This window comes from Syngnathus leptorhynchus, chromosome 8 (genome assembly GCF_054491065.1).
Source record: "Syngnathus leptorhynchus isolate UIUO chromosome 8, UIUO_Slep, whole genome shotgun sequence".
Taxonomy (NCBI): domain Eukaryota; kingdom Metazoa; phylum Chordata; class Actinopteri; order Syngnathiformes; family Syngnathidae; genus Syngnathus; species Syngnathus leptorhynchus.
The window spans coordinates 1,506,615-1,529,245 of record NC_141202.1 but is presented as its reverse complement, the minus strand read 5'-3'; the positions used below and the strand labels follow the sequence as shown (position 1 = coordinate 1,529,245).

Genomic DNA, 22,631 nt, shown 5'->3' with positions numbered 1-22,631 from the left:
CTGCTTTTACAAAAAAGTGTTTGTTATTGTACCAAAGTATCCGATGCTCCCTTTCTTCTTGCGCCTCCCTCGCTCCCCTTTTTGCGTATGTTTTACCGTATTTTATATATTAAATAGACAAGTTGACCTACACCAAACTTTGTCGCTCTTTCCTCTTCATCTGTTCTCTTTAAATGTAAATTAAAAAAAATATATATATTTTTTTTTAATATATATATATAAATTTTTGGGTGGTATAAGTTTAGATGTCATCTGTCTGTCAGCTGCCTGCTTGACATCACGCCCAGTGACACACACACAATCATTTCAATTTAATCACTGACACAAAAACATTGACATCCATCTGTTTTTAGCATTAGCATGCTAACCAAATGACACTGAAGAAATATTGTAATTCAGTTAGCTTATGTGTGTTAGACTTTGTGGATGTCTGTGTGTGGGCGCGGCCGGCCCGCTGTCTCGCTAATTTAATTTCCACATACTGATTAGATGACAGTGGGCATCTGCTACCACACACACACACACACACACACACACACATAGTTATGTGATTAGTTGAAAGCCTTGCCCGCTCAAGCACAAGCCTCTTTCCTTCTTTTCATGTCGTCAGCTAGCATGGCATTTGTAGCGGCTGTCTATCCGTCCCATGGTTTTTGTAAATGTGTACACAACCACAAACAAAAGTATATTTGGAAAAGTTTGACAAAAGGTCGCCCCTGATATCGAACAACAAAAATTGTGTGGACATATCTGTCAAAAAAAAAAAGGATTCATGCCTGAAATTGAACAGGACGTCGGCCATTTTGTTTTAAGCTATAGCCAGTTTAGCTACACTATTGGGGTCAGAGTTTGATGATCATTTGGAGGATTTCAAGCCTCACTGCTTTAAGAAGATCTTTACTATTTGTTTACCGTCATCGCTAAGATGCATAAATGTCAAACAATAGCGGATAAAATTGCCATTTGTATCTTTAATGGAAGGATCAAAGACAACTAAGAAGGAATAAGAAATCAAACACGTCAAGCATTTGTCATGGGGGGGAGCTTAACATTGCGAAGGCTTAGCAGAGTCATGCGCAGCTGTCACCAACACAAACAAAAAGCTAATTGCACGCCGCCGTGCAACCTGGACTATTTTTAAAGCCGTCGTACACCATGATGAAATAATCGGTCAGTGACTGCAACTTCAACGGAATGTCAATCATATTTAGCTATTTTTGACTTCTCGCTCATAAAAACTTGTGTAGCTTGAGCTTTGGTTGTGACATTTTAGCTAAGTTGCAATCAAAGAACACTCCTTGATCGTAATCATACAAAATAACACCCAGAGCATTTTGTCATCAAGTTTATTCGATTTAAATGTCCTACTACTAAACAATCGATCAAGCAAAAAAAAAAAAGCAACATTTATGAATTTATTGATCAACAAACATTTCTCAACCGCATGAGATTTTTGTTACACGACAATCAATCAGTCATGAGTACGATCTGCTCTTATTGATCTCCACCGGGAAATGAAACGTATCAACTCGATTAGATCGATAACATCTGATCAATGGTTCACCTTCCAGTCCGGACCAAGATTAGCACAGAAGGAAACTGGAGATGGAAGCAGACACTTTAGGAAAGTTTAAGATCGCAACGAATAGACTCGTGTTTTATTTTGAAACTTGATGAGTGGCCAGATGGTTTTCAATGACGCCTAGGTTCTGGTGGACCAGATTATTCATCCCCAGAAGACCAGGAACCTCCCTCAACTTCTGAGTCCTCAGAATGTACGGACACTCCCGTCACAGGCTCCGCCTTCTTTGAACTCCCATTGACCGCCTTCCCCCAGTCCAGCTGGCCAGCAAAGTCCATCCCGGTGGAGATGTCATCTGAACCGTAAGCGGCGGCATCTTCCACAGACGATGCCCAGAAGTCCTTCTTGTCTTTGCCGTTGGTTTTGTGGAATTCTGACAAGGAGTCCTTCAAGATGACGGATTCCTCAGGTGCGCTCTCTGAGGAGATCTCAAGAGGTTTCTTGTCAAATGTTTGGGCACCTTCGCCGTCGCTTCCTTCCTCTTCATGATGACTCCAAATAGATTTTTCTTCATCTTTTGGATGTCCTATGTCTTTGCTAGTCTTTTCCAGGACGTTCCATTCATCTGCCAGATGGCCGGCAGCCTCTTCTACCATGGAAGTAGATTGCTGGAGGAGACCTTTTTGGTTTTGAGATGCCAGACACTCTTCTTTATCTTCTTCTTCTCCCAAGTTGGGTCCACTGAGGAACTCACTAAAGGTTTCATCAGCATGCATCAGCTCATCCTCCCTTTTCTCTGGAGCTTCTGATGCATCTGGAACCCCTTCTTTCATCTCTTTATCTGTAGAATCCATCTGAGGCTGAACTAAATCCCCGAAGTCATGATAGTCTTCATCTTGGAGATCAGGATCCATGCAGACTGGTAAATTTACCTTGACAGCATCTTCTTGGGTCAACGTTACATCCTGGACTTTCTCCAAGTAGTTATCCGGATAGTCCAGTTGAGGCTGGATAAAATCATTGAGGTCCAGATCATCTTCATCTTGGAGATCGGGATCTATGTGCACTGGTAAGTTTAACTTGATGGCATATTCTTGGTTCAATGTTAGATGCTGAACTTCCTCCACATAGTCATCTGAAGAGTCTAACTGTGGCTGAACAAAATCACTGAGGTCTAGATTGTCTTCATCTTGGACATCAGGATCCATGCAGAATGGCACGTTCACCTTGTTGGCCTCCTCTTGTTCCATGGTCAATATTTCATCCTGGACTTTCTCATCATCATCTGGAGAGTTCAACTGAGGCTGCTTCACTTGGAGTTCAGATTCTGTGCAGGACAGCAGGTACAATTTCTGTGCTTCTTCTTCTTTCAATATTTCATCTGGGACCTCCTCTACAGAGTCATCCGGTGAGTCCAACTGAGGTGGGAGAAAATCCTCGAGGTCTGGATTGCCTTCTCCTTGGACATCGGGATCCATGTTTTCATCCTTTTCAGTCTCTTCTTGTTCCATAGTCTTTATTTCAACCTGGTCCTTCTCTCCATCACTCAGAGATTCTGACTGAGAAGGTCCAGAGTCCAGATTGCTTTCCACTTGGACATCGGATTCTATGCAGGATAGCGAGTAAACTTTCTCTGCTTCTTCTTGCGTCAGCATTCCATCTTGGACCTCTTTCTCTTCCATCTCCTCCCCATTATCCTTAGTGTCCAACTGAGGCAGAATCAAGTCTCCAGGGATTGGTTGGTCTTGGACATCAGGAACCATGCAGGACGTCAAGTTTCCTTCCTCAGCCTCTTCTTGTTCCATAGTCTTTATTTCAACCTGGTCCTTCTCTCCATCACTCAGAGATTCTGACTGAGAAGGTCCCGAGTCCAGATTGCTTTCCACTTGGACATCGGATTCTATGCAGGATAGCGAGTAAACTTTCTCTGCTTCTTCTTGCGTCAGCATTCCATCTTGGACCTCTTTCTCTTCCATCTCCTCCTCATTATCCTTGGTGTCCAACTGAGGCAGAATCAAGTCTCCGGGGATTGGTTGGTCTTGGACATCAGGAACCATGCAGGACGTCAAGTTTCCTTCCTCAGCCTCTAAATGCTCCATGGTCAATGGTTCATCTTGGACCTTCTCTAAGTCATCCAAATGAGTCTGGGATAAATCATGGAGGTCTTGGCCTTCAGATTTCATGATGACTTCTTCTTCCATGGTTATTATTTGATATTGGAGCTCACCCTCTTCCACCTTTTCCTTGCCATTATCATCCAGAGTGTCCAACTGAGGCTCCACGGAATCCCTAAGGACTTGGATGCATTCCACTTGGACTTCAGATTCTGGGATGATTTTTTCTTCCAAGGTCATCAATCCATCCTGGACCTTCTCCTCTTCCATCTGCACAGAATCCCTAAGGTCCATTTTGGTTTCCACTTGGACATCAGATTCTGTGATTACATTCAGTTCCTTTGTGGTCATTCCATCCTGTACCTCCTCCTCTACCACCTCCTGCCATCCCTGATCCTTCTCCTCATCCTCAAGAAGGACTGTTTGGTTCTCACTGGCCACCTCTTGAGCATAGTGAGAAACATAGATATCTGTGGAAAGGTTCTCCAATTCCTGCTCCACAAGTCGGTCCGTCTCGAGCTCCACATCATCATCATCCGCAGGTATTTCTTCCTCCAAATGCTCCTCACTGACCTTTTCCAGTCCAGAAGCTTCCTGAGAATATTCCAGCTCATATTCTACCACCTCTTCATCGACTTTCTCACAAAGATCCTCCATGGTTCCAAAGTTTTTGATCTTGCTTTCGTTCCAGGCACGTCCAGCCGCATCTCCATCACTGGACTCACTCTCGTCCACGTGAGATGCTTGCGTATTGGCGTCGGTGTCGTCGCTGGTGTAGCGGATGAGCGGACGCGTGTCAGCTAGCGTGTTTTCTTGAGCATAGCTATCGCTCTCCAGCTCCGTTCGCCAGGACACCGAGAGATTCTGGGAGTCTTCGTCCTCTTCGTTGACGTCCGGTGAACGTTCTTCACGACGACTCCAAATCTCTTCTTGCTTCTTCGGTTCTTCTCGACTTACCTCAGACCTTCTCGTCGATATGTCCTCCTCTGGTTCTGCGTACTGACTTTCCGCTTCTAATTTAGGCTCACTTGACTCGACACGGATCTTCTTTTCTACCACGCTGTCCCATGTGTCCATCTCTTCTCCATCTGGATATAACAAGTCCACTCCTTCTGCCACAGACGTTCCCAAGATGGAATAACTTATTTCCTGTCTGATCTCAGCCATGTCCTCGGGGTTGAGGTCACATTGGGAAGTGCTGGTCCTGGATTCCAGGGTGGGTTCGAGTAATGCCTCCGTTCCAGATCTTGATGTTATCTCCTGCTCATCTACCACCAAGCACGCCTCAACCGGAGCAATTGCAGAAGAACTGAAGGTCTCCTCTGTCATCTCCAGCACATGTTGTTGCTGGCTGATCTCCTTATTGAGTGGTAGAGCTACGGAGTGGAGTTTCCCACCATGTTCTTCTCCTCCACCTTCAGCAGGATGTTCCTCCTCACCAGGAGAAGATAAAGGCTCTGCATACGTCACTTTCTCATCCACTTCCTGCGCTCGGAACTTCTCCACAGCTCCATCATGCAATATTTTAGGATAAGGACTTTGTTGTTCGACCACCTTCGTTGTCGTGACTTCATTCTTGCGAGCTCGATTGACATTCTCAAGGTTGCTCCTCAAAGGGGTCGTTGAAGTCACGGATGGTCTCCAGACAGACGCGAGGGTGTCGCAGCGAGCGGGTCGTTGGTAATTCCCTCGTGAGGACGTCAAAGGCGCATCTATGGAGAAAAAAAAATGCAGTCAATAAACTGCCGGGGATGAAGTTGTCGTAAAAACGTGACCTCCTCGTGAGTAAGATGGAATTGCCTGGAATGCTTTCTGGCTCACTTCCACGGAGGGGGGACCCACGGTGGAGCGGAGGCTACGCTAATGGACGCTATTGATCGCCATTTCCTTTCTTACTGGAAAGCCAAGAGGCCACGTGTCTTTGTGAACGCTGCTTCTTGGATTACAAGCCATCAATCCACCAATTTGAATCAAATCCTTCTAAAATGGAGGAGCTCAAAGTGAAGGGCTATTAGTTAACCTGATATCATGTTAGTGACTATTTTGCATTTTCATTGTCAAAGTAGGCCTTTAAAAAACACTTTCATTAATTAAAGGTTCCAAATAATTCAATCTAAATGGAGGCTTATTAAAACAACCGCGTGATTGGTCTCGGCCAATCGGCGACAAGAATGATGGTGTCATTTAAGTACTGAGGCAAAAGAAAAAGAAGATTGCGCAAGATGGTTGATTGGTCTCGGCCAATCAGCAACAAGAATTATGGTGTCATTTAAGTACTGAGGCAAAAGAAAAAGAAGATTGCGCAAGATGGTTGATTGGTCTCGGCCAATCAGCAACAAGAATTATGGTGTCATTTAAGTACTGAGGCAAAAGAAAAAGAAGATTGCGCAAGATGGTTGATTGGTCTCGGCCAATCAGCAACAAGAATTATGGTGTCATTTAAGTACTGAGGCAAAAGAAAAAGAAGATTGCGCAAGATGGTTGATGTCAAAGGTGTCCTGGCATTTGTACCTTTTAGCGTGATGTTTCTGGACTCTTGAAGACGGCCCATATCATCTCGCCGCAGGCTCTCGCTGTCCAGTAGAGCTCTGCAAAGACGGTCAAATAAAACAAGATGTTCAGCTCGGACACAAAAACCTCGCTCGGCCTGTGTGGAGGAAGGAAACGTCCGAGTGTGCGGTCCTTCTTATGAGAATGAATGAAAGCTAGCACACACACACTGATATTATTAGCAGGCCATCCAGCGCTAATTCACAAGCTAGCCACTATCCATCACATGTAATATCTTTTTCTTTTCTTTTTTATGATCATGATTGACTTTTTATTCTACTTTTTTGTCTGCATGTTCAAGCTTGAGCAGGATCTTCAAGCAAGTCTAACTATTGCGTATTGATAGATTGAGAGCTAATTATATTACATGTCATGTGTCCCCCCCCCCTCCCTGCTGTTATTGGAGAATCCCACAGCTCATAAATGTGGGAGCAGTCTGCGTCAATACATGCGAGGGTGGGGCGAGGGGGGGGGGGGGGGGACTTTTATGCTCCACAATGGACTGAGGTTAGTGGCTCCGGCAGGACGACTCAGGCTGCTGCTGCTTCAAGGGCGTGACCTTTGAAGCCCAAACAGCTGAGACCTCGTATGGCTGGAGAAGATCCAGTTTGCACCGGGGGTGACTCGATCACACTTGATCACACGCTCGCTCGAGTTTTATTGATGTGTCATGTCTATTGCAAGGCAGGCAGGTCCACTTCCTCTGGTACGCTGGCCGGACAAGTCCATGTCCCCCCCTCAACTGCTAAAAGTGGGCCAGATGATTTAGTGTAACCTTGATGAGAGCCAACAACAGTTGATTTTTTGGTGAGAGAAGCAGGGCACACTCTGGACTGGTTACTAGTTCATTATAGAGTGGATTGAAAAAGTCTACACACCCCTAGTGCCAGCTCTTAATGATACAAAAAAAGGATGAGATATATGTTAGCATGTGCAAATTGAAAGTTAGTTGTACTCTTGTCAAGAGTGGAAGAAAGGGAGAAAACTGTATGTGGTTGCAAAAGTGCGCACACCCGCTTATAACTATGGCTGTGTTCAGAAGAAACCAATCGTACAGCTTGTGTTGAACATGACATCATTTGGAATATTTTTTTTCTACCTGTAGGTGACCACCTCCAGGCCCAGCGACATCTTCTGCTGGAGCAAGCCTCGGTTCTCCTGCACCAGATGATGAAGCTGCTGGCCCACATGCTGCTTCTCCTTCTCCAGACTTTCCAAGTGCTCCTGTACGCAAGACATGGCTTGACAAGGTTAGACGTGCTTCTGTTTGATTTTGATGATTAGATGGCTCCTGCTTTGTCGTTTGTCAGCCATTCAGGAGTCAGCGTGTATTATTCGATTGTTCGCCGGGCTCCCTGAAGAGGAAGACGACAGCTGGGAATGACTCACAAATTCTCACAATAGGCCGCTCTGCCCACTTCTTAGACAGGAAGTATAAACATAGTAGCTGGTCCACTTTGGGGTACTGACAGAAGTTCAGCCATCTTAATAAGAGTCAGTCGAAATGTTTGTCATATTCTTGAGGTGGTGAATTATGTGCATTTAGAAAATGGTGCTTGCTTTACCTGAAGTGTGTTTATGTGCCGTCTGTGTTCTTCACTCTGCCGCTCTGCCGTCTCCTCCAGCTGCCTCCTAACATCGCCTTCGGAGATCCTCTCTCTCTCCAGGGCCATCAGCTGGGCCTGGTACTCATTCTTGTGGCGCTCCGTTTGACCCAGAAGGCCTGCGGTCTCCCTCAGGTTCTCCTCAACTTGGTCTAGCTGTGCCTGGTAGGCTTGCTCGGTCTCCTGCCATGCCTTGGAGGCCTGCTGGCTGAGCTCTTCCTCCAGCTGGAGGAGGTCCAAGGTTTGGGTGCTCCGTTGCGGTGCCCTATGGATCAGGGCGGTCTCCAAACGGACCACGTCGGCCTCGTGGTTCCGTACCAGGTGCTCCATCTCCTCCTCCAGCTCGCTAATTCTTTCCCTGAGCCACCTCTGAGCCTCGTGCTCCTCTTCCAGCTCCTTCCTGCTCACCTCCATCTTCGCATTGACCTCCGCCTGGGCCCGGGCCTCCTTCTGCCAGTGCCGCTCTACCATCTGGAACTCCTCACTCAATTTGCAGACCTCCATCTGAGCAAAGACCCGCTCCCTCCAGACTTCATCCAACTCCTCTCTGGTCCGATGGAGATCTTCCTTCAAGCTCTTCTCCCTCACGGACGCGCCCCGGTGGCCGTGCCGTAGAGCGTGGATCTCTTGGGCCAGCTGCATGTTCTCCTCCTCCAGGAGCTTGACCCGGCCCAGGTAGCTCTGCAGGCGGTGGTTGAGGTCCAGCATCTGGTGCTTCTCCTGGGCCATGTGACGGGAGTACGCAGGGGTGTGCAACGCCATTGTGGGACGGATGCAAGAAGTGGAAGCTCAGGGTTGACCTGACAAGTGAGGCTGCTGTGAGGCCGTGGGAGCTAATGAAGGAAGAGGAGGGTGTGTGTGGAGGGAGGAGACTAGAGGATAAAAGGGAGGAGTGGACAGAGGGGCTTTGGTTAGTGGGGAGGGGTGGAGATGGTGAAGTCATCTCTCATGTTAACTCTTTCACTGCCGTGATCCAGAAGAGCTTATGCTCCTCATGAGGCCTGCAGACCCTTGACTTGAACTTCTTGGAATGTCCTCTCACTTGCACTCAAACTCTTTAGTCCCATCCTGTCCTGTCCTGGACCAGGACATTCAAATGAATGAGCCACATGCTGCTTCATCAAGGTACCTGATGTCGGGTTATAGATGATGGAAGCCATCCATCCGTGCACATCAATTCGATTTTGTAGTCAATGTGAGCAGACACAAGCCAGAGAACAAAGTCACATTCTTGGAGAAGGAAGGAAAAGGAGAATTTGACTGCTCAAAACCGGCAACTGAGCGAGCAGATGGTGGCGCTGGAGAGCAAGAGGGAGAACTTTTCCTCTCTCTCGCTCTCTCTCTCTAAATTCACTTATCTGTACAAGTCATATCCATTGTCATATACAATGCACGTACGCCCCCTAGTGGCACGAAATGCCTCATGTGGGTTCCCATTGCGCAGGCGCGAACTACCTGCCCGGAAACGTGCTCGAAAGCGAAAACGAAAGGTTAAACGTAATTGTCAAGTGATGGCGACAATTGAGACGACATTCATCAATACCATGATGTCACCGTCTTCTGGCTGCCTCCGCGAAGGTTGCTGAGATTTAAAGTTTGCCGTTTTCTATTCTAACCTTAAGTTCCTGAACGTCACAGATAGTTTCGACCACCTTTTTTTTCTCAACTGCGCATGCGCGACAAAGCGTTACAGGAAGCTTCGTGTTTGTTTCGAACCGCTAAACATCTGTCAAACTCGGTCAGGGAAGATTGACTTCACCCGGGCGTCGCTGGCCATAGAATTCGTGATAAGAGTTTGACATTAACATTTATGATGTGTCCGCCTCCGTGGATTTACCTACTGGCCACGTGAAAGAAATTAATTTTCGTGGATAGTTCGTCGTCGTGTTGAGAATGGACAGCATAGCGTTGGAAGTGGACGCCATCAAATTCGCCAAGACGGCCGTCACCTACGACCAAAATGGCAAATACAACGAGGCTGTATTTTACTATAAGGTGTGTGCGACTGTCAGTGTACGTGGACGACTCGAGCGCTAATGTAACTTGGTTCGCTTCAGGAAGCCGCCCAGGCACTCATCTACGCCGGCATGGCGGGCTCCAAGCTGGACGGGTTCCAAGACAAAGTCAACGAGTACCTGGATCGAGTTCAAACCCTCCACAATGCGTGTAAGTCCATTCTAAATACCGTGACCACCCCACTTGTTCCACTTGCATGCTTCTCCACCATCTTCAGGCCTTGCCAGCCATGCACAAAGCCATTTTACTTATTTTATTTTTGTCTCCCAATGATGCAGGATGTATGTGTAGGAATGTTAGTGGCATGCGTCAGACGAGGGAGTGTTTGCTCAGTCACGATATCTGACTTGGTTTTTCCGTGACTGTCGTCACACGCAATGTATTTATTTGTGTGTGGTGGAAACTGGGTGGATTGCATATTTTCATTGCAGCTGTCAAACTTTCCTGCTAAATCGTTTCCATGTGGCTTTAACGCTTTGTGTATTATCACTCGGGGAAAAATCCCCCAAATTTGCTTTTACATACAAATGAATGATGCTGCCTAATAATAAGGTTTGTTGTTCTAAAAGAGTGCAATGTTGTCATTTTCCCCCCCATCCTAAAATGTCCGCCTAGTGAGCGCAGTGGACGGGCAGAAGAGCGACCCGCTCAAGTCTCGTCACCAGGTGGACCTGGAGCGCGCTCACTTCCTGGTCACGCAAGCTTTTGAGGAAGACGACAAGGGGAATGATGACGAAGCCGTGGAGCTCTACACTCAGGCCGTAGAGCTCTGCATCAAGACGGTCAGGATGCTCGTCTTCTCTCACTCTTCGTGGTCGGTCTCCTCCGGTTGTTCCTCACCATCTTCTCCACGCGACTCTTTATGTTCTTACAGTCCAACGAGACGTCTGAGCAGGCTATGCAGACCAAGCTGAAGCAGTTGGCCCATCAGGCTTTGGACAGGTTGGTTTCAATAGATCATCACGTGACATCGTGGCGTTTGTGCTCAAGTTCTCCTGGTGTCTCTCAGGGCGGAAGGTCTCAAGCAATCGCAGTCCAAATCCGGTTCCTCGCAGACTCAGGACAGGGCGGGACCGTCGGGAGTGAAACCCAACTCGTCGGGACCCGTCCGGCAGTTTTTCCCGCTGGGTCCTGACTTTAGCCTCAACGACCGCCCGCAACCTCAGCCCATGAGGGCGGTCCAGTCCAGTGAACCGCAAGGTCAGCGATACTCGTCCGACGAGATCGAGGTCCTCAGGTCAGTCGCACTTGAGTCACTTCTCTTCGACCGTCGTGCTCCATGTTCTTCAACATTTGTCACATCTTTGCAGGAGCACGTCGACAATCAACGGCATCGCCTACGTTCCCTTCATGAGCGTGGACCTCAAGGAGCGCTTCGCCTTTCCCGTGCCTTTCTCGTAAGTCGTGGTCTTCAACAAGCTGCGACCGGCGTCCGTTAGACCTTCTTCATCTTTCCCCACCAGGGACAAATCAGGCACCCTAGCTCTGTCACCCAAGCAGAAAGTCATCTTCTCCCGCTGGGTCCGACCCGACGAGATCTGCACCAATCCCACCATGATTATGTCCGTGTCCAGCTTCAGCATCAAGCAGGTGTGCAACGAGGGGGAAGCCCTTCTCTCGTTGTTCCTCGCTCAACTTTTCTTAACACTTTGTGGCGCAGACGGTGGTGTCCGACTGCTCCTTCGTGGCCTCGCTCGCCATCAGCGCCGCTTACGAGAGACGCTACAACAAGAAGCTCATCACCAGGTTGGTAGAACGTTTCAAGATCCCATCGGTGCCATCCTGACACGTAACGATGTGTTCCAGCATCATCTATCCTCAGAACCGACGAGGAGAACCCGAGTACAACCCGTGCGGGAAGTACATGGTCAAGCTGCACATCAACGGCGTTCCCCGGAAGGTGATCATCGACGACTTCCTCCCGGTGGATCGCGGCGGCGAGCTGCTGTGCTCGTATTCGAGCAACAAGAACGAGCTGTGGGTGTCGCTCATCGAGAAGGCCTACATGAAGGTGATGGGAGGCTACGACTTCCCCGGATCTAACTCGGTAGGCGGCGTCACGCTTTCCTACGTCTACGGTCTTCTTCTTTGTGTATTGATCACGTTTTGCGTAATTGCCGCAGAACATCGATCTTCACGCGCTCACCGGCTGGATCCCCGAACGCATCGCCATGCACTCGGACAATCAGTCGTTCAGCAAGGACGACACTTTCCGCATGCTCTTCCAAAGGTGACGAGGTCACTTGAAATTTTGAAGCGCCGCCAAAAGTGTCGTCAACAACATTTCTTTTTACACATGGAACTGATTTTTATCATCACGCTGGAGGAAAATAAAAAAATACTAACTTTGACCAGCAGACAGAAGCATTGAGTCACTTTTGGATGAGATGACTCCAAAATGTTGTGGTATCAAGTTTTTGGTCTTTGCAGGTTCCACAGAGGCGATGTCCTCATTACCACGGCAACGGGCGTGATGACGGAGGAAGAAGGAGAGCAATGGGGCTTGGTGCCAACTCACGCCTATGCAGTCCTCGACATCAGGGAATACAAGGTTAGCCTCCGTCCGCTAAGCAGCACCGGCACCCCGAGTCCTCCTCCTGACCCCCCCCCGCCGCCTCTCGTAGAACATGCGCTTCCTCCAGCTGAAGAACCCCTGGAGTCACTTGCGATGGAAGGGCCGCTACAGCGAACGCGACAATAAAAACTGGACTCCCGAGCTCCTCAAATACCTCAACTTTGACCCCAAGACGGCGCAGAAGTTTGATAATGGTACTGAAGATCACATTTTGCTCATGGACAGCATTGGATCTTTTGTTTTTTTTTTCTCTCAGGTGTGTTTTGGATCGCCTGGGAGGACTTGTGTCAGTACTATGATGTCATCTACCTGAGCTGGAATCCCGCCCTGTTCAAAGAATCCACCTGCATCCACAGGTTTGCGTCCAAACTCAAAAATTGCTTCAAATTCCTCTGGGAGCAAATTAGCCTGAAGTCTCGTGCGTTTTGGTGCGCCATGTAGCAGTTGGGATGGAAAGCAAGGCCCGGTCAAGGACGTCTACAGTCTCGCCAACAACCCGCAGTACAAGCTGGAGGTGCAGAGTCCAGCAGGGGGCGCTGCGGTGTGGGTGCTGCTTTCCAGACACATCACTGACAAGGTACGACAAAGAAAGGACAAAAAAAACTTCTGTCATACATGAGGAGGATCAGAATCATGCTTCATGTTTGTTTTTTGTTTTTTTTTTAAATTGTGATGCAGGAGGACTTTGCGCAGAACCGAGAGTTCATTACTCTTGTTGTTTACAAGACGGACGGCAAGAAGGTTTACTATCCAGGTCTGACATATGAGCACTATTGAACAAAATGCAACATCATCATGACATCATCCATAGGAAGCAAAATAGTTTTCCGTTACCTGTCGAGGATAACATTTTTGCACCGATGGTTATTGTGTGCAGCCGAGCCGCCTCCCTACATCGACGGCATTCGCATCAACAGCCCGCACTACCTGACCAAGATCCGTCTGACCGGCGCCGGGTGGCACACCTTCACATTGGTGGTGTCGCAGTACGAGAAGCAGAACACCATCAACTACACGCTGAGGGTAGGAGACAAAGACAACAATCTAGATTTTTTTATTTTTTTTTGCATCGCTGTTTCGTTCAAGTTTAGACGTCGACTCGGGAGAATGTCGCGTAGAGAAGTGGAAGGAATCACCGGAGAGATTCGTGGTGGCGTCGTCCTAGCATCGTCTTTGTTTATCTCTTTCCTAGTTACAAAATCCACAAAGTGAGAGGCGTGAATTATATTTGATCTTTCAAAGGAGATTTGAAAACACACAAATTGTCCTCATCCAATGATATTTGTTCTGCTCCAGAAGTTTTCTTTGCTCTTCTTGTTTTTGTGCTTGTATTCAGAAGTTTGCTTTGTGTGTCTCATACATAACCAAGATAAGCTTTTTTTTTAATTATTATTACACAAACATGAATTAAGCCTCCTTTTTTTATATATAAGAGCTCCATCAATGCCAAAAGGTATTGTGATAATAGTGAGCAGAATGATCACTTTTATCATATTACAGAATTTTTTCTTTTTTTATTATTACAGAATTTTTTTTTAAAGCCTGGTCATTTTTTGTAAAAAATGCCATGAGCAGTAATCGATTCCACACAGATAGCCATCATATTTCTTTCCTTTTGCAAAAAGCCTTAGCCAAACACATGTAAGCGACCAATTATGCTTTTTTTCACAGCTTTAAATACTGCTGCGCTAATGGCACGTTTGTTACTGGACGACCAGGGATGGAGCTAGGGCGCTGCCACAAAGCGAGCGGCTTCCCCTGCCGAAGTGGAGCCCAGAGTGTAGGAAAGAAAATTTCCCTACTTCGTACCGTATAAGAGTAGAGACTCAACTGTGCAGTCAGCGAAGGGTTGCTTTCGTATGCTACGATGCTACGCTAGTTGCTCATTTGAAACTCTAATTTTTTATTTTCTTTTTTCCTTTCATTCTGTAGGTTTACTCTGGCTGCAAATTCAACTTCTCCAAGATCCCAAATCCCTTCACGCATACCAAACGGGTAGGCTAACGCAAACAATATAATTCCGTTTTTGCATACTTTGTGTTGACTATTTTTCTGGTGTTCAGATTAACGGCCAGTGGAAAGGCGCAAGCGCCGGCGGCTGCGGCAACTACAAGGACTCGTACAAGAACAATCCCGTCTACCAGCTGCAGCTGGATCGGGCCGCTCCGCTGCTCATAGAACTGCGAGGTTCCAGGTTAGTTAGTTAGTTAGTTAGTTGTTTTTTTTCTCATAGCATTTCATAAATCAGTCTTAACTAAGTCATTGACACGCTGGGCAATGCACTTCTACTCCAGGCCTGTAGGTGGCTCTCTTCACAATAGTGCCACATATGAAAAGCTTTTTTTTTTTTTTTTTTAAACTACTCATTTGGCCCCCCTTTTTTTTTAACTGTTTTGGTCAGTTGTTTCTACCCAAAAAAAAAAAAACATGAAACATGTTGACCCCTTTTGATGTGGCTTTCGTGCATCCTGTGAACTCAGTAACCCGTGACAGGAGCAAGTTCAAAAAGTTGCTTACTCATATTGGCTTTTTTTCTTCTGGTTAAACACTCAACATCCAAATATTCCAGCATATTTCTGTGTGTGCGTGTTCAATGCATTTCATACTGCCCTCATGCACATTTACATAAGCCATCTTGTGGCTTTGTTTTTGTTTTCTTTCCCGCATTGGCATTTTCTTCTGTCGCCAGCAGAAAATCGAAATGTGCTGCACACTCCACAGTAATATTGTACTGATTTATTTATGATACATGACACTCCATTTCTTGCATTATTTCCATCATCTGTTTTGCCCCAATTGACCTTCAAGTGTTGCCGCTGGCCACGTTAAAGGTTTGCACACGCCAAAATGTGCAATGTGATTTATAAAGCCTCAAATTAATGAGTTATTTCTTTTGTATTAGTCTGCAGAGCAGATTTTCTGGTCAGATGTTAGCACATTTTCAACGCAATGTTATCCAGTGCTGAGCAGATCAAATCCGATGGTCACGCACTCAGAATGAGTTAAAGCAGACAAATCGCCATTTATATGCGCTCCCCTGAATTACTGCAGCCATCAATTTATTTTGGGTTACCATTAACTTAAACTGACCAATGTAAACAATCTTCTTATTTGGTGAAATCATTTAAAGCTAACTAAAGCACAAAAAAGTGTCAATAAACTTCCTGAAGCTGCTTTTCAAAATAATTGTTCAGTCAGTTGAGTTTGTTGCCACCAGTTCAAGTTGTGGAGATTTTTGGTCACAGAACAAAACAAGAAAAGTAATAGTTTCTTACAGCCAGCAGAGGGCGCTCTCGCTCGCTAAATTCAATTGTGTTTCTTCATTAGGTCATCTAAAAATCGTCGTTTTCTTGGGTTTCAAGGAGCCAAAAGAGAGAAAAGGATATCATGTAGTTAATGAAAATGAAATTTGCATGAATTTCAGGCTTCCAACGTTATCTGTGCAGGGACACATTTAGTATTAAGGATAAACAAATTACATAAATGCAGCAGACAACAAAAGAGGCATACAAATCAAGTGGCCGAAGCGGATTGAAGAATTGCGCTTTGTCCCATTCGCTTATTCAACACACCGGCCAAGTGGGAACAAAAGATGACAAAGTGATGTAACGGGACATCGCGTGCGTCTTCACGCAGCTCCTCAGCAAATTCAAATCATCTAATGTGACAGGCAATACAGCGTCGGCTTCGAGATGGTCACCGTGTCCACCGCGAGCGACGCCGGCTCCGCTTCCGCCAACAAGAGGAGCAGCGGAGATTACAGGTTCGCCATTTTCCAAAGTTGGCTTTGGAACCAGGCTTGATGTTTGTTTGTTTGGTCCCGGCAGATGCGGCTTCTGCTACATGGACTGCGAGCAGGTCCCGGCGGGCGTGTACAACGTGGTGCCTACCACTTTCCTACCCAAACAGGAAGGGCCTTTCTTCCTGGATTTCGCCAGCACCGCCCCTCTCAAAGTGGCTCAGCTGCAATAATGGTTCTTCTGTCCAAAGCCGCCAATCACAAGTGGACTCAACACGCCAATGACTTTTTTTTTTTTTTTTTTTAAAAGACAAAATGCTCACAGTCTTGTAATATGGCTGTCTGTTATTATAATGCATTATGGAGACATATTAAATGGCCGTGTTCTTTACTGTATGTCGTTGGCTCACGCAGCTGCTGCATCCTCACATGATCATTTCCAGCTCTGGGTAAGATGTCCAACTAGAGTTAAGGTGTCCAGCAATTAAGAACTCTTCCAACTGTCCAACGTTTTTCTTTATTCAATAGTCCACACATGATATTTTTACAATGCTTGTTGCCAGACAAGAATGAAAAGATACTAAAAATTTGTCTTTCAGAGTCAATCCAAAGAAACGTTCCTGTGACCGTTCCTCACAGTCCTTTGACCACCACTGCCTTCTGGGAAAAGTTGTCCGCATTTTTGGCGTCGCTTCGTTGCCGACGCAGGTTGAGGAAACTGAAACGGTCCTCGAGGTTGAAGCTCCTCTTGGTGGCGGCTGTTACACTGCTGCTGTTGTTCTGGTTGTTGTTGTTCCTGTTGTTGATGACGGCCGGCCCGTTGTCCAACGTCACCTCGGCGCCTTCCGCGCGCTCGCCTGCAAGGTGTAGAAAATAAGGAGTCTGGACAAAAGACATCTACTCCAAACTGGGTTTCTTCATCGATTGTCCACTCACCTCTCTCCAGGTCACACTCGGGCGACGACGCTCCGCTGCACTCGCTGCGAGGGCCGAGCACGGGCGAGATGAGGCCAAAGTCCGACAGGGAGACGGAGACGGGCAGCTCCAGGCTGCACGGCCTGGAGGGAGGCGAGGAGGACGAGGAGCAAGATGGAGTGGGTGACGGACAGGCGGAGGAAGAGAAGGCGCAGGTGGAAGAGGAGGTGAAGGAAGACGGCGACTGCAGCTCCTCGGGGTTGCCGGGCGAAGAACCCGCACTGCACGTGGAACGCGTCTCAGAGTTTTCCTCGGACGCCGCGCCGTTGTCAAAACACACCGACATCACTGTTGGGGATGGATGGATGGATGGATGGATGGATGGAAAGTAGTAAGAAGAAGATATCACCTTGGAAACTATGCGTTGATCTTACTGGAAATGGAATCCGATTTGACGCCGGACGACTGGTCCCCGTCGCCCTCTGCTCCGACGCCGCATCCCCGCGGGCCCATGACGGAGCTGCGCCGCCGCTCGTGGATCTCTTCCGAGATGGCCTCCAGGTTACAGAGGGCCGTCTTGTATTCGGCTTTGGAGTGCGAGAGCTTGGCCTGACGCTCGTCCACCGTCTTCTTAAGGTTCTTTGTGGAGGCAAAAAAAAAAACCCATCACATTCAGACTTTTGACTTCAATGAAGCTGAGCTTGTTGCGCACCTCCAGCTGCAGGTAGAACTTGGCTTTCATCTCAAAGTAGGGCCTGTGGAAAAGGTGAAGATAAATAAACAGATAGCTCTTTTTTTCCCACGCAACAACACAAGCAAGGTTTTCATCCTTTCTCACTTTGACTTGTTGATGGTGCGTTTCAGTTTCTTCTCCAGCTGCTTCATGCGAGCGATGGCCGACGCGTGCTTGGCCGCCGTCTCCTTGTGCGCCACCTCGCTACGGATCTTCTCTTGATCCGCCTCCAACACCTGTGAGAGTCAATCACGGCTCGTCAGCACATCGGAAAGTCAAGCGGTAGACGCTAAAGAAGAGCCAATGGCTTACCCGCTGCGTGGCGTGGTTGAGCATCTCCTGCCAGGCCGAATCAAAGTGGCGTCGGTCCTCCTCTAGGAGGCGCTGTTCGGCCAGCGAGATGGTTTCTTTGGCCGCGCGAAGGATCTCGGAGGCTCTCTGGAAGTCCTGCGTGGCCTTCTGGGCCTCCAGCTGGGCCTAAAGGACACACGATGTTTTTATGTTCAAACTAAATTTTGATTTTAAAGTTGATTCGACACTCGTCGCCGTTGTCCAGCTGATGTTGTCTCGAGGTCAGCTGTGGTCAGTTTTTGGCGTGACCGTGTCGCTGTTTACAGCAGTTTTTCCACTTCATAATTAGATTTTTTCCGTGTGGAAATAAGGAAAACTATTTTAGTTAACTTAGCAAGTCAATGCAGTGTGACAAAGATGAAGCGTTTTCTCGATTCTCCGCTCAGTGACATGTTGGCTTTGGACCACAAGTTCAGTTTTTAGAAACCAAAAAATTGTTTTGAGTTGAACACGTTCTAAAAGCTTTTATTTTGGTCTCATTTTTTCTATGTCACAAAAACCTACATTTTAATGAGGGGTGTGTAGACTTTTACATGTATCCTCTGCGTTAAAGGCAAAGGCAGTCAAATGCTGACTCGAGTCTTTTGTGGAAATTATGTAAGATTCTTATTACTGGTTGCTTCTGAATTTTATCTTGCAGTGAGAATCAAGGTCAAGCTCAAGTTCAATGTTAATTCCTTTTCCAAAGACTTTGCTCTCAAAGTATTTTGCAAGGGTGGTGACTATCATAAAATGTCAGCAGAAAAGCAAAAAATACAAGTTTTAATAGGACAGTTAAACAGATGATAATATCGACCTAGTGTGCTTTGATTCTATTTCGCAATGAACGTTTGCGTAAAAGACTTTAAATTTGTTTTTCCCAAACATGTTTGCGCTAGCAGTGTCAGTCAAAGTTTTAACACGGTGAGGAAAATGTGATGATGACAAAGAGGAAGTGACTACTGGGGACTTTGCGGTTGAAAGCAACTTGTGCAGTTCACAGGAATTTCAGAAGAAGAAATTATAATAATAGTGACAATAGCCCACCTGTCGGGCCAGACGCCGGGCCTCCCAGTACGGCTTGGATTCCTCAACTGTCTTTCCGATCTTGATGAGGAGCTCGTCCAACTTGACGGTGGCCTCCACCAGCACTGAGCGAAACTTCTGTCGGGCCTCCTGACAAAAAAAAAAAAAAAAATGGAATAAATGCCAGTGGAGCAGACAAGACCTTCGACTTGCTGACTTGGCCCAAGATGTCGCTCGGTAATAAAAGCCACGCGCGAGACTTTTATGATGTCACTGACCTACAAGCATATAAATCCAAGACGTGGCACAAATGGCTCACACCTTGAGTGAAAATTGCATTCTTTGGATATCACACTGACCTCCAGCGCCGTCTCACATCGGTTGATGTCGTCCGACGACTGGTTGAGTCTCTCCAGCTCGCCCTGCAAAACATGAAACCAAATTGTCATAATAGTTTCATTGAATTGATCACTGGAATAGCTTTAGTGGTTTTGCTATGGTACCATTTTTTTTTTTTTGGTCATTTAAATCAAATTGTGAATTTGGAACCACTGAGCGTACAGTTCATTCTTTTAACTTTGCAAATATTTTCTAGTCAGTAGTATTTAACTTTAAAGGATGCTTGCATTTTAGTCTTTAAGAACTGATTGTTTATAATTATTTATTAAAGCATAATTATTATAATTTGAACGGAACTACAGCTTAACACATATCAAAATGTTATCTTACCAAGTACTCGAGTATTTTAGCGACATGCAAAATGTTTTTCTCCACTCGCTCGTCAGCTCAGCTGTCACATCTTAATTATTCGTGAACGACACAAAATGGATGACAAGCATGCAAGAAAGGGCGCTTTGAGTCGTCGTTAGTCACGCCGGAGGAATATTTACGACATATTTGACATGTTGGGTTTCAAATGAAACGTAATAAGGATTGGGAGCTTTGCTTTCTCTACCTGGATGCGGGGGTCCACATCTTCATAGTCCGCCTCGTCGTCACAGGGATGGGGCTCCATTGTTCGAAAGCTGACCAAGAACCAGCGAGATGCTCACTCAACAAGCCGGACCGACAAAACACATTCCCGCTTGGCTTGCTTGTTTGTTTGTCTCCGGATGCGATCTGAATCGAAGCGGGCCTGGAATGTGTCCTCCTCTTCCTCCGCTCTACTTTCCTTGGCGTCCGTCTCTCAGCCAGCCAGCCAGTGCTCCTCAGCTCAGTGTTGAAGAAGATCTCGGCGAGTGGTTTTGTGAGCTGCTTGCCCCGCCTTTTCCGCTTTTCCGCTCTTCTTTGACAGCTCGTTTGTGCCGCGAGTGTTCCCATGAGATCTCGCTCCCCGTCTCGAGTTACGACTGTTAACGGATGGTGAGTTGCGCAGTTTTGTGTTTAGCCAGTGCAGATTTGGACTGAACGGATCTGTGAGTGAGTGATTGATTTGCATTTTCAGTTCATCGCGGGAACGAATCGTGATTTTCCCGTTGGGTTCAACTGGCTTCCTTCCTTCCTGCCTTGCCGTGGGTGCGTGCATCGACGGATCAGTCCGTGAACGTGTTGCGTCTCCCTCCTGGCCGGCGTGAACTATGCAAGCCAGAATGTCGATTTACAATTTGCCAAGGAAAGAAAGAAAGAACCACCATTTATTTTCTCCAAGCTAACGGCTCACTTTATTGCATGAAGGGATGCGCCGTTATGCAGATTATGCTTCTCTTTGGGTAGTCTTCATTTTATAACACTTATAACGTGTATGCATATATACGCCTAAATATTGTTATCCAATATATATACTGCAATTTCACTCTGTTTTGAAATGTACTTTTATTATTATTTTAATAAACATTTATGTTAAAACTTGTCTGGTGTTTTATTCCTTGTTTTTATATTCGCCAATTAAAGCCTAAAATTCTGACATTTGGTGAACTGCTTTATATGACAATACGTATGTGTTTTACGTTGTTATATGAGTTGGTGTCCCCCCCAAATAACAAATATCGGCATAACGGATGTTTTTCCAACCTTTTATTCAAACACAAACACATTCGGTATAATAACACCATCAACTACAAATACAAAATTAAAACATCAATGTCGGCATAACGCGTGTCGGCTGGCATGGCAGCTGTCTGTCACCTGAAAATGGCAATGTACCTAATAGAGCGTCCGAATGACGTCACAGATCAGACAGCCAATCAAAAAGTGGGGGTGAGGGCGGGTGTGGCACTTTTCACTTTCATTTAAGCTTTGACCATGATTTTTCCCTAATGGAGTGGCCTGTTATTAGGTACACCTAAAAATGGCGGTGTACCTAATGGAGTGTCCTTGTGACGTCACAGGTCCAACAGCCAATCAGAAAGTGGGGGTGAGGGCGGGTGTGGCACTTTTCACTTTCACTTAAACTTTTTCCCTAATGAAGTGATTAGGTACACCTGTGTCCGTGTGACGTCACAGATCAACCAGCCAATCAGAAAGTGGGGGGTTGTTTGGGTGTGGCACTTTTCACTTTCATTTAAATTTTGACCATGATTTTTCCCTAATGGAGTGGCCTGTTATTAGGTACACCTAAAAATGGCGGTGTACCTAATGGAGTGTCCTTGTGACGTCACAGGTCCAACAGCCAATCAGAAAGTGGGGGTGAGGGCGGGTGTGGCACTTTTCACTTTCACTTAAACTTTTTCCCTAATGAAGTGATTAGCTACACCTGTGTCCGTGTGACGTCACAGATCAACCAGCCAATCAGAAAGTGGGGGGTTGTTTGGGTGTGGCACTTTTCACTTTCATTTAAATTTTGACCATGATTTTTCCCTAATGAAGTGGCCTGTGATTAGGTACACCTTAAAATGGCGGTGTACCTAATGGAGTGTCCTTGTGACGTCACAGATCCAACAGCCAATCATAAAGTGGGGGTGAGGGCGGGTGTGGCACTTTTCACTTTCACTTAAACTTTTTCCCTAATGAAGTGATTAGGTACACCTGTGTCCGTGTGACGTCACAGATCAACCAGCCAATCAGAAAGTGGGGGGTTGTTTGGGTGTGGCACTTTTCACTTTCATTTAAATTTTGACCATGATTTTTCCCTAATGAAGTGGCCTGTGATTAGGTACACCTTAAAATGGCGGTGTACCTAATGGAGTGTCCTTGTGACGTCACAGATCCAACAGCCAATCATAAAGTGGGGGTGAGGGCGGGTGTGGCACTTTTCACTTTCACTTAAACTTATTCCCTAATGAAGTGATTAGGTACACCTGTGTCCGTGTGACGTCACAGATCAACCAGCCAATCAGAAAGTGGGGGGTTGTTTGGGTGTGGCACTTTTCACTTTCATTTAAATTTTGACCATGATTTTTCCCTAATGAAGTGGCCTGTGATTAGGTACACCTTAAAATGGCGGTGTACCTAATGGAGTGTCCTTGTGACGTCACAGATCCAACAGCCAATCATAAAGTGGGGGTGAGGGCGGGTGTGGCACTTTTCACTTTCACTTAAACTTTTTCCCTAATGAAGTGATTAGGTACA

The 22,631-nt window shown here is 46.5% G+C and overlaps 3 protein-coding genes across 4 annotated transcripts; 1 reads left to right on the top strand and 2 right to left on the bottom strand.

Moving 5' to 3' along the window:
- Positions 1-1,345: 1,345 nt before the first annotated feature.
- Positions 1,346-8,613, bottom strand: nes (nestin). Its single transcript, XM_085919379.1, has 4 exons — positions 7,752-8,613; positions 7,286-7,410; positions 6,148-6,224; positions 1,346-5,348 (listed from the first exon to the last, which is right to left on the bottom strand). The coding sequence occupies exons 1-4, from the start codon at positions 8,550-8,552 to the stop codon at positions 1,723-1,725; spliced, it is 4,629 nt and encodes a 1,542-aa protein (XP_085775505.1). The 5' UTR covers positions 8,553-8,613; the 3' UTR covers positions 1,346-1,722.
- A 613-nt stretch (positions 8,614-9,226) lies between these two features.
- capn7 (calpain 7) lies at positions 9,227-16,516 on the top strand. Of its 2 annotated transcripts, XM_085918634.1 has the most exons (20): positions 9,230-9,785; positions 9,848-9,956; positions 10,422-10,588; positions 10,681-10,748; positions 10,816-11,043; positions 11,117-11,203; positions 11,270-11,396; positions 11,467-11,552; positions 11,613-11,853; positions 11,930-12,036; positions 12,237-12,357; positions 12,431-12,575; positions 12,638-12,737; positions 12,823-12,958; positions 13,060-13,135; positions 13,259-13,404; positions 14,314-14,376; positions 14,445-14,575; positions 16,052-16,144; positions 16,209-16,516. In XM_085918634.1, the coding sequence occupies exons 1-20, from the start codon at positions 9,684-9,686 to the stop codon at positions 16,351-16,353; spliced, it is 2,478 nt and encodes an 825-aa protein (XP_085774760.1). In that variant the 5' UTR covers positions 9,230-9,683; the 3' UTR covers positions 16,354-16,516. The 2 variants fall into 2 exon arrangements, 1 of the variants encoding a protein (XP_085774760.1); XR_015066933.1 differs by lacking the exons at positions 14,445-14,575; positions 16,052-16,144; positions 16,209-16,516 and adding an exon at positions 14,053-14,166 and having other exon boundaries at positions 9,227-9,785; positions 14,315-14,333.
- Positions 16,517-16,618: 102 nt separating this feature from the next.
- Positions 16,619-20,628, bottom strand: LOC147051649 (SH3 domain-binding protein 5-like). Its single transcript, XM_085918635.1, has 9 exons — positions 20,080-20,628; positions 19,484-19,546; positions 19,146-19,274; positions 18,081-18,245; positions 17,874-18,004; positions 17,748-17,790; positions 17,470-17,674; positions 17,057-17,383; positions 16,619-16,977 (listed from the first exon to the last, which is right to left on the bottom strand). Exons 1-9 carry the CDS (start codon positions 20,137-20,139, stop codon positions 16,754-16,756), a joined length of 1,347 nt encoding a protein of 448 aa, XP_085774761.1. The 5' UTR covers positions 20,140-20,628; the 3' UTR covers positions 16,619-16,753.
- Between the last annotated feature and the right edge of the window lie 2,003 nt (positions 20,629-22,631).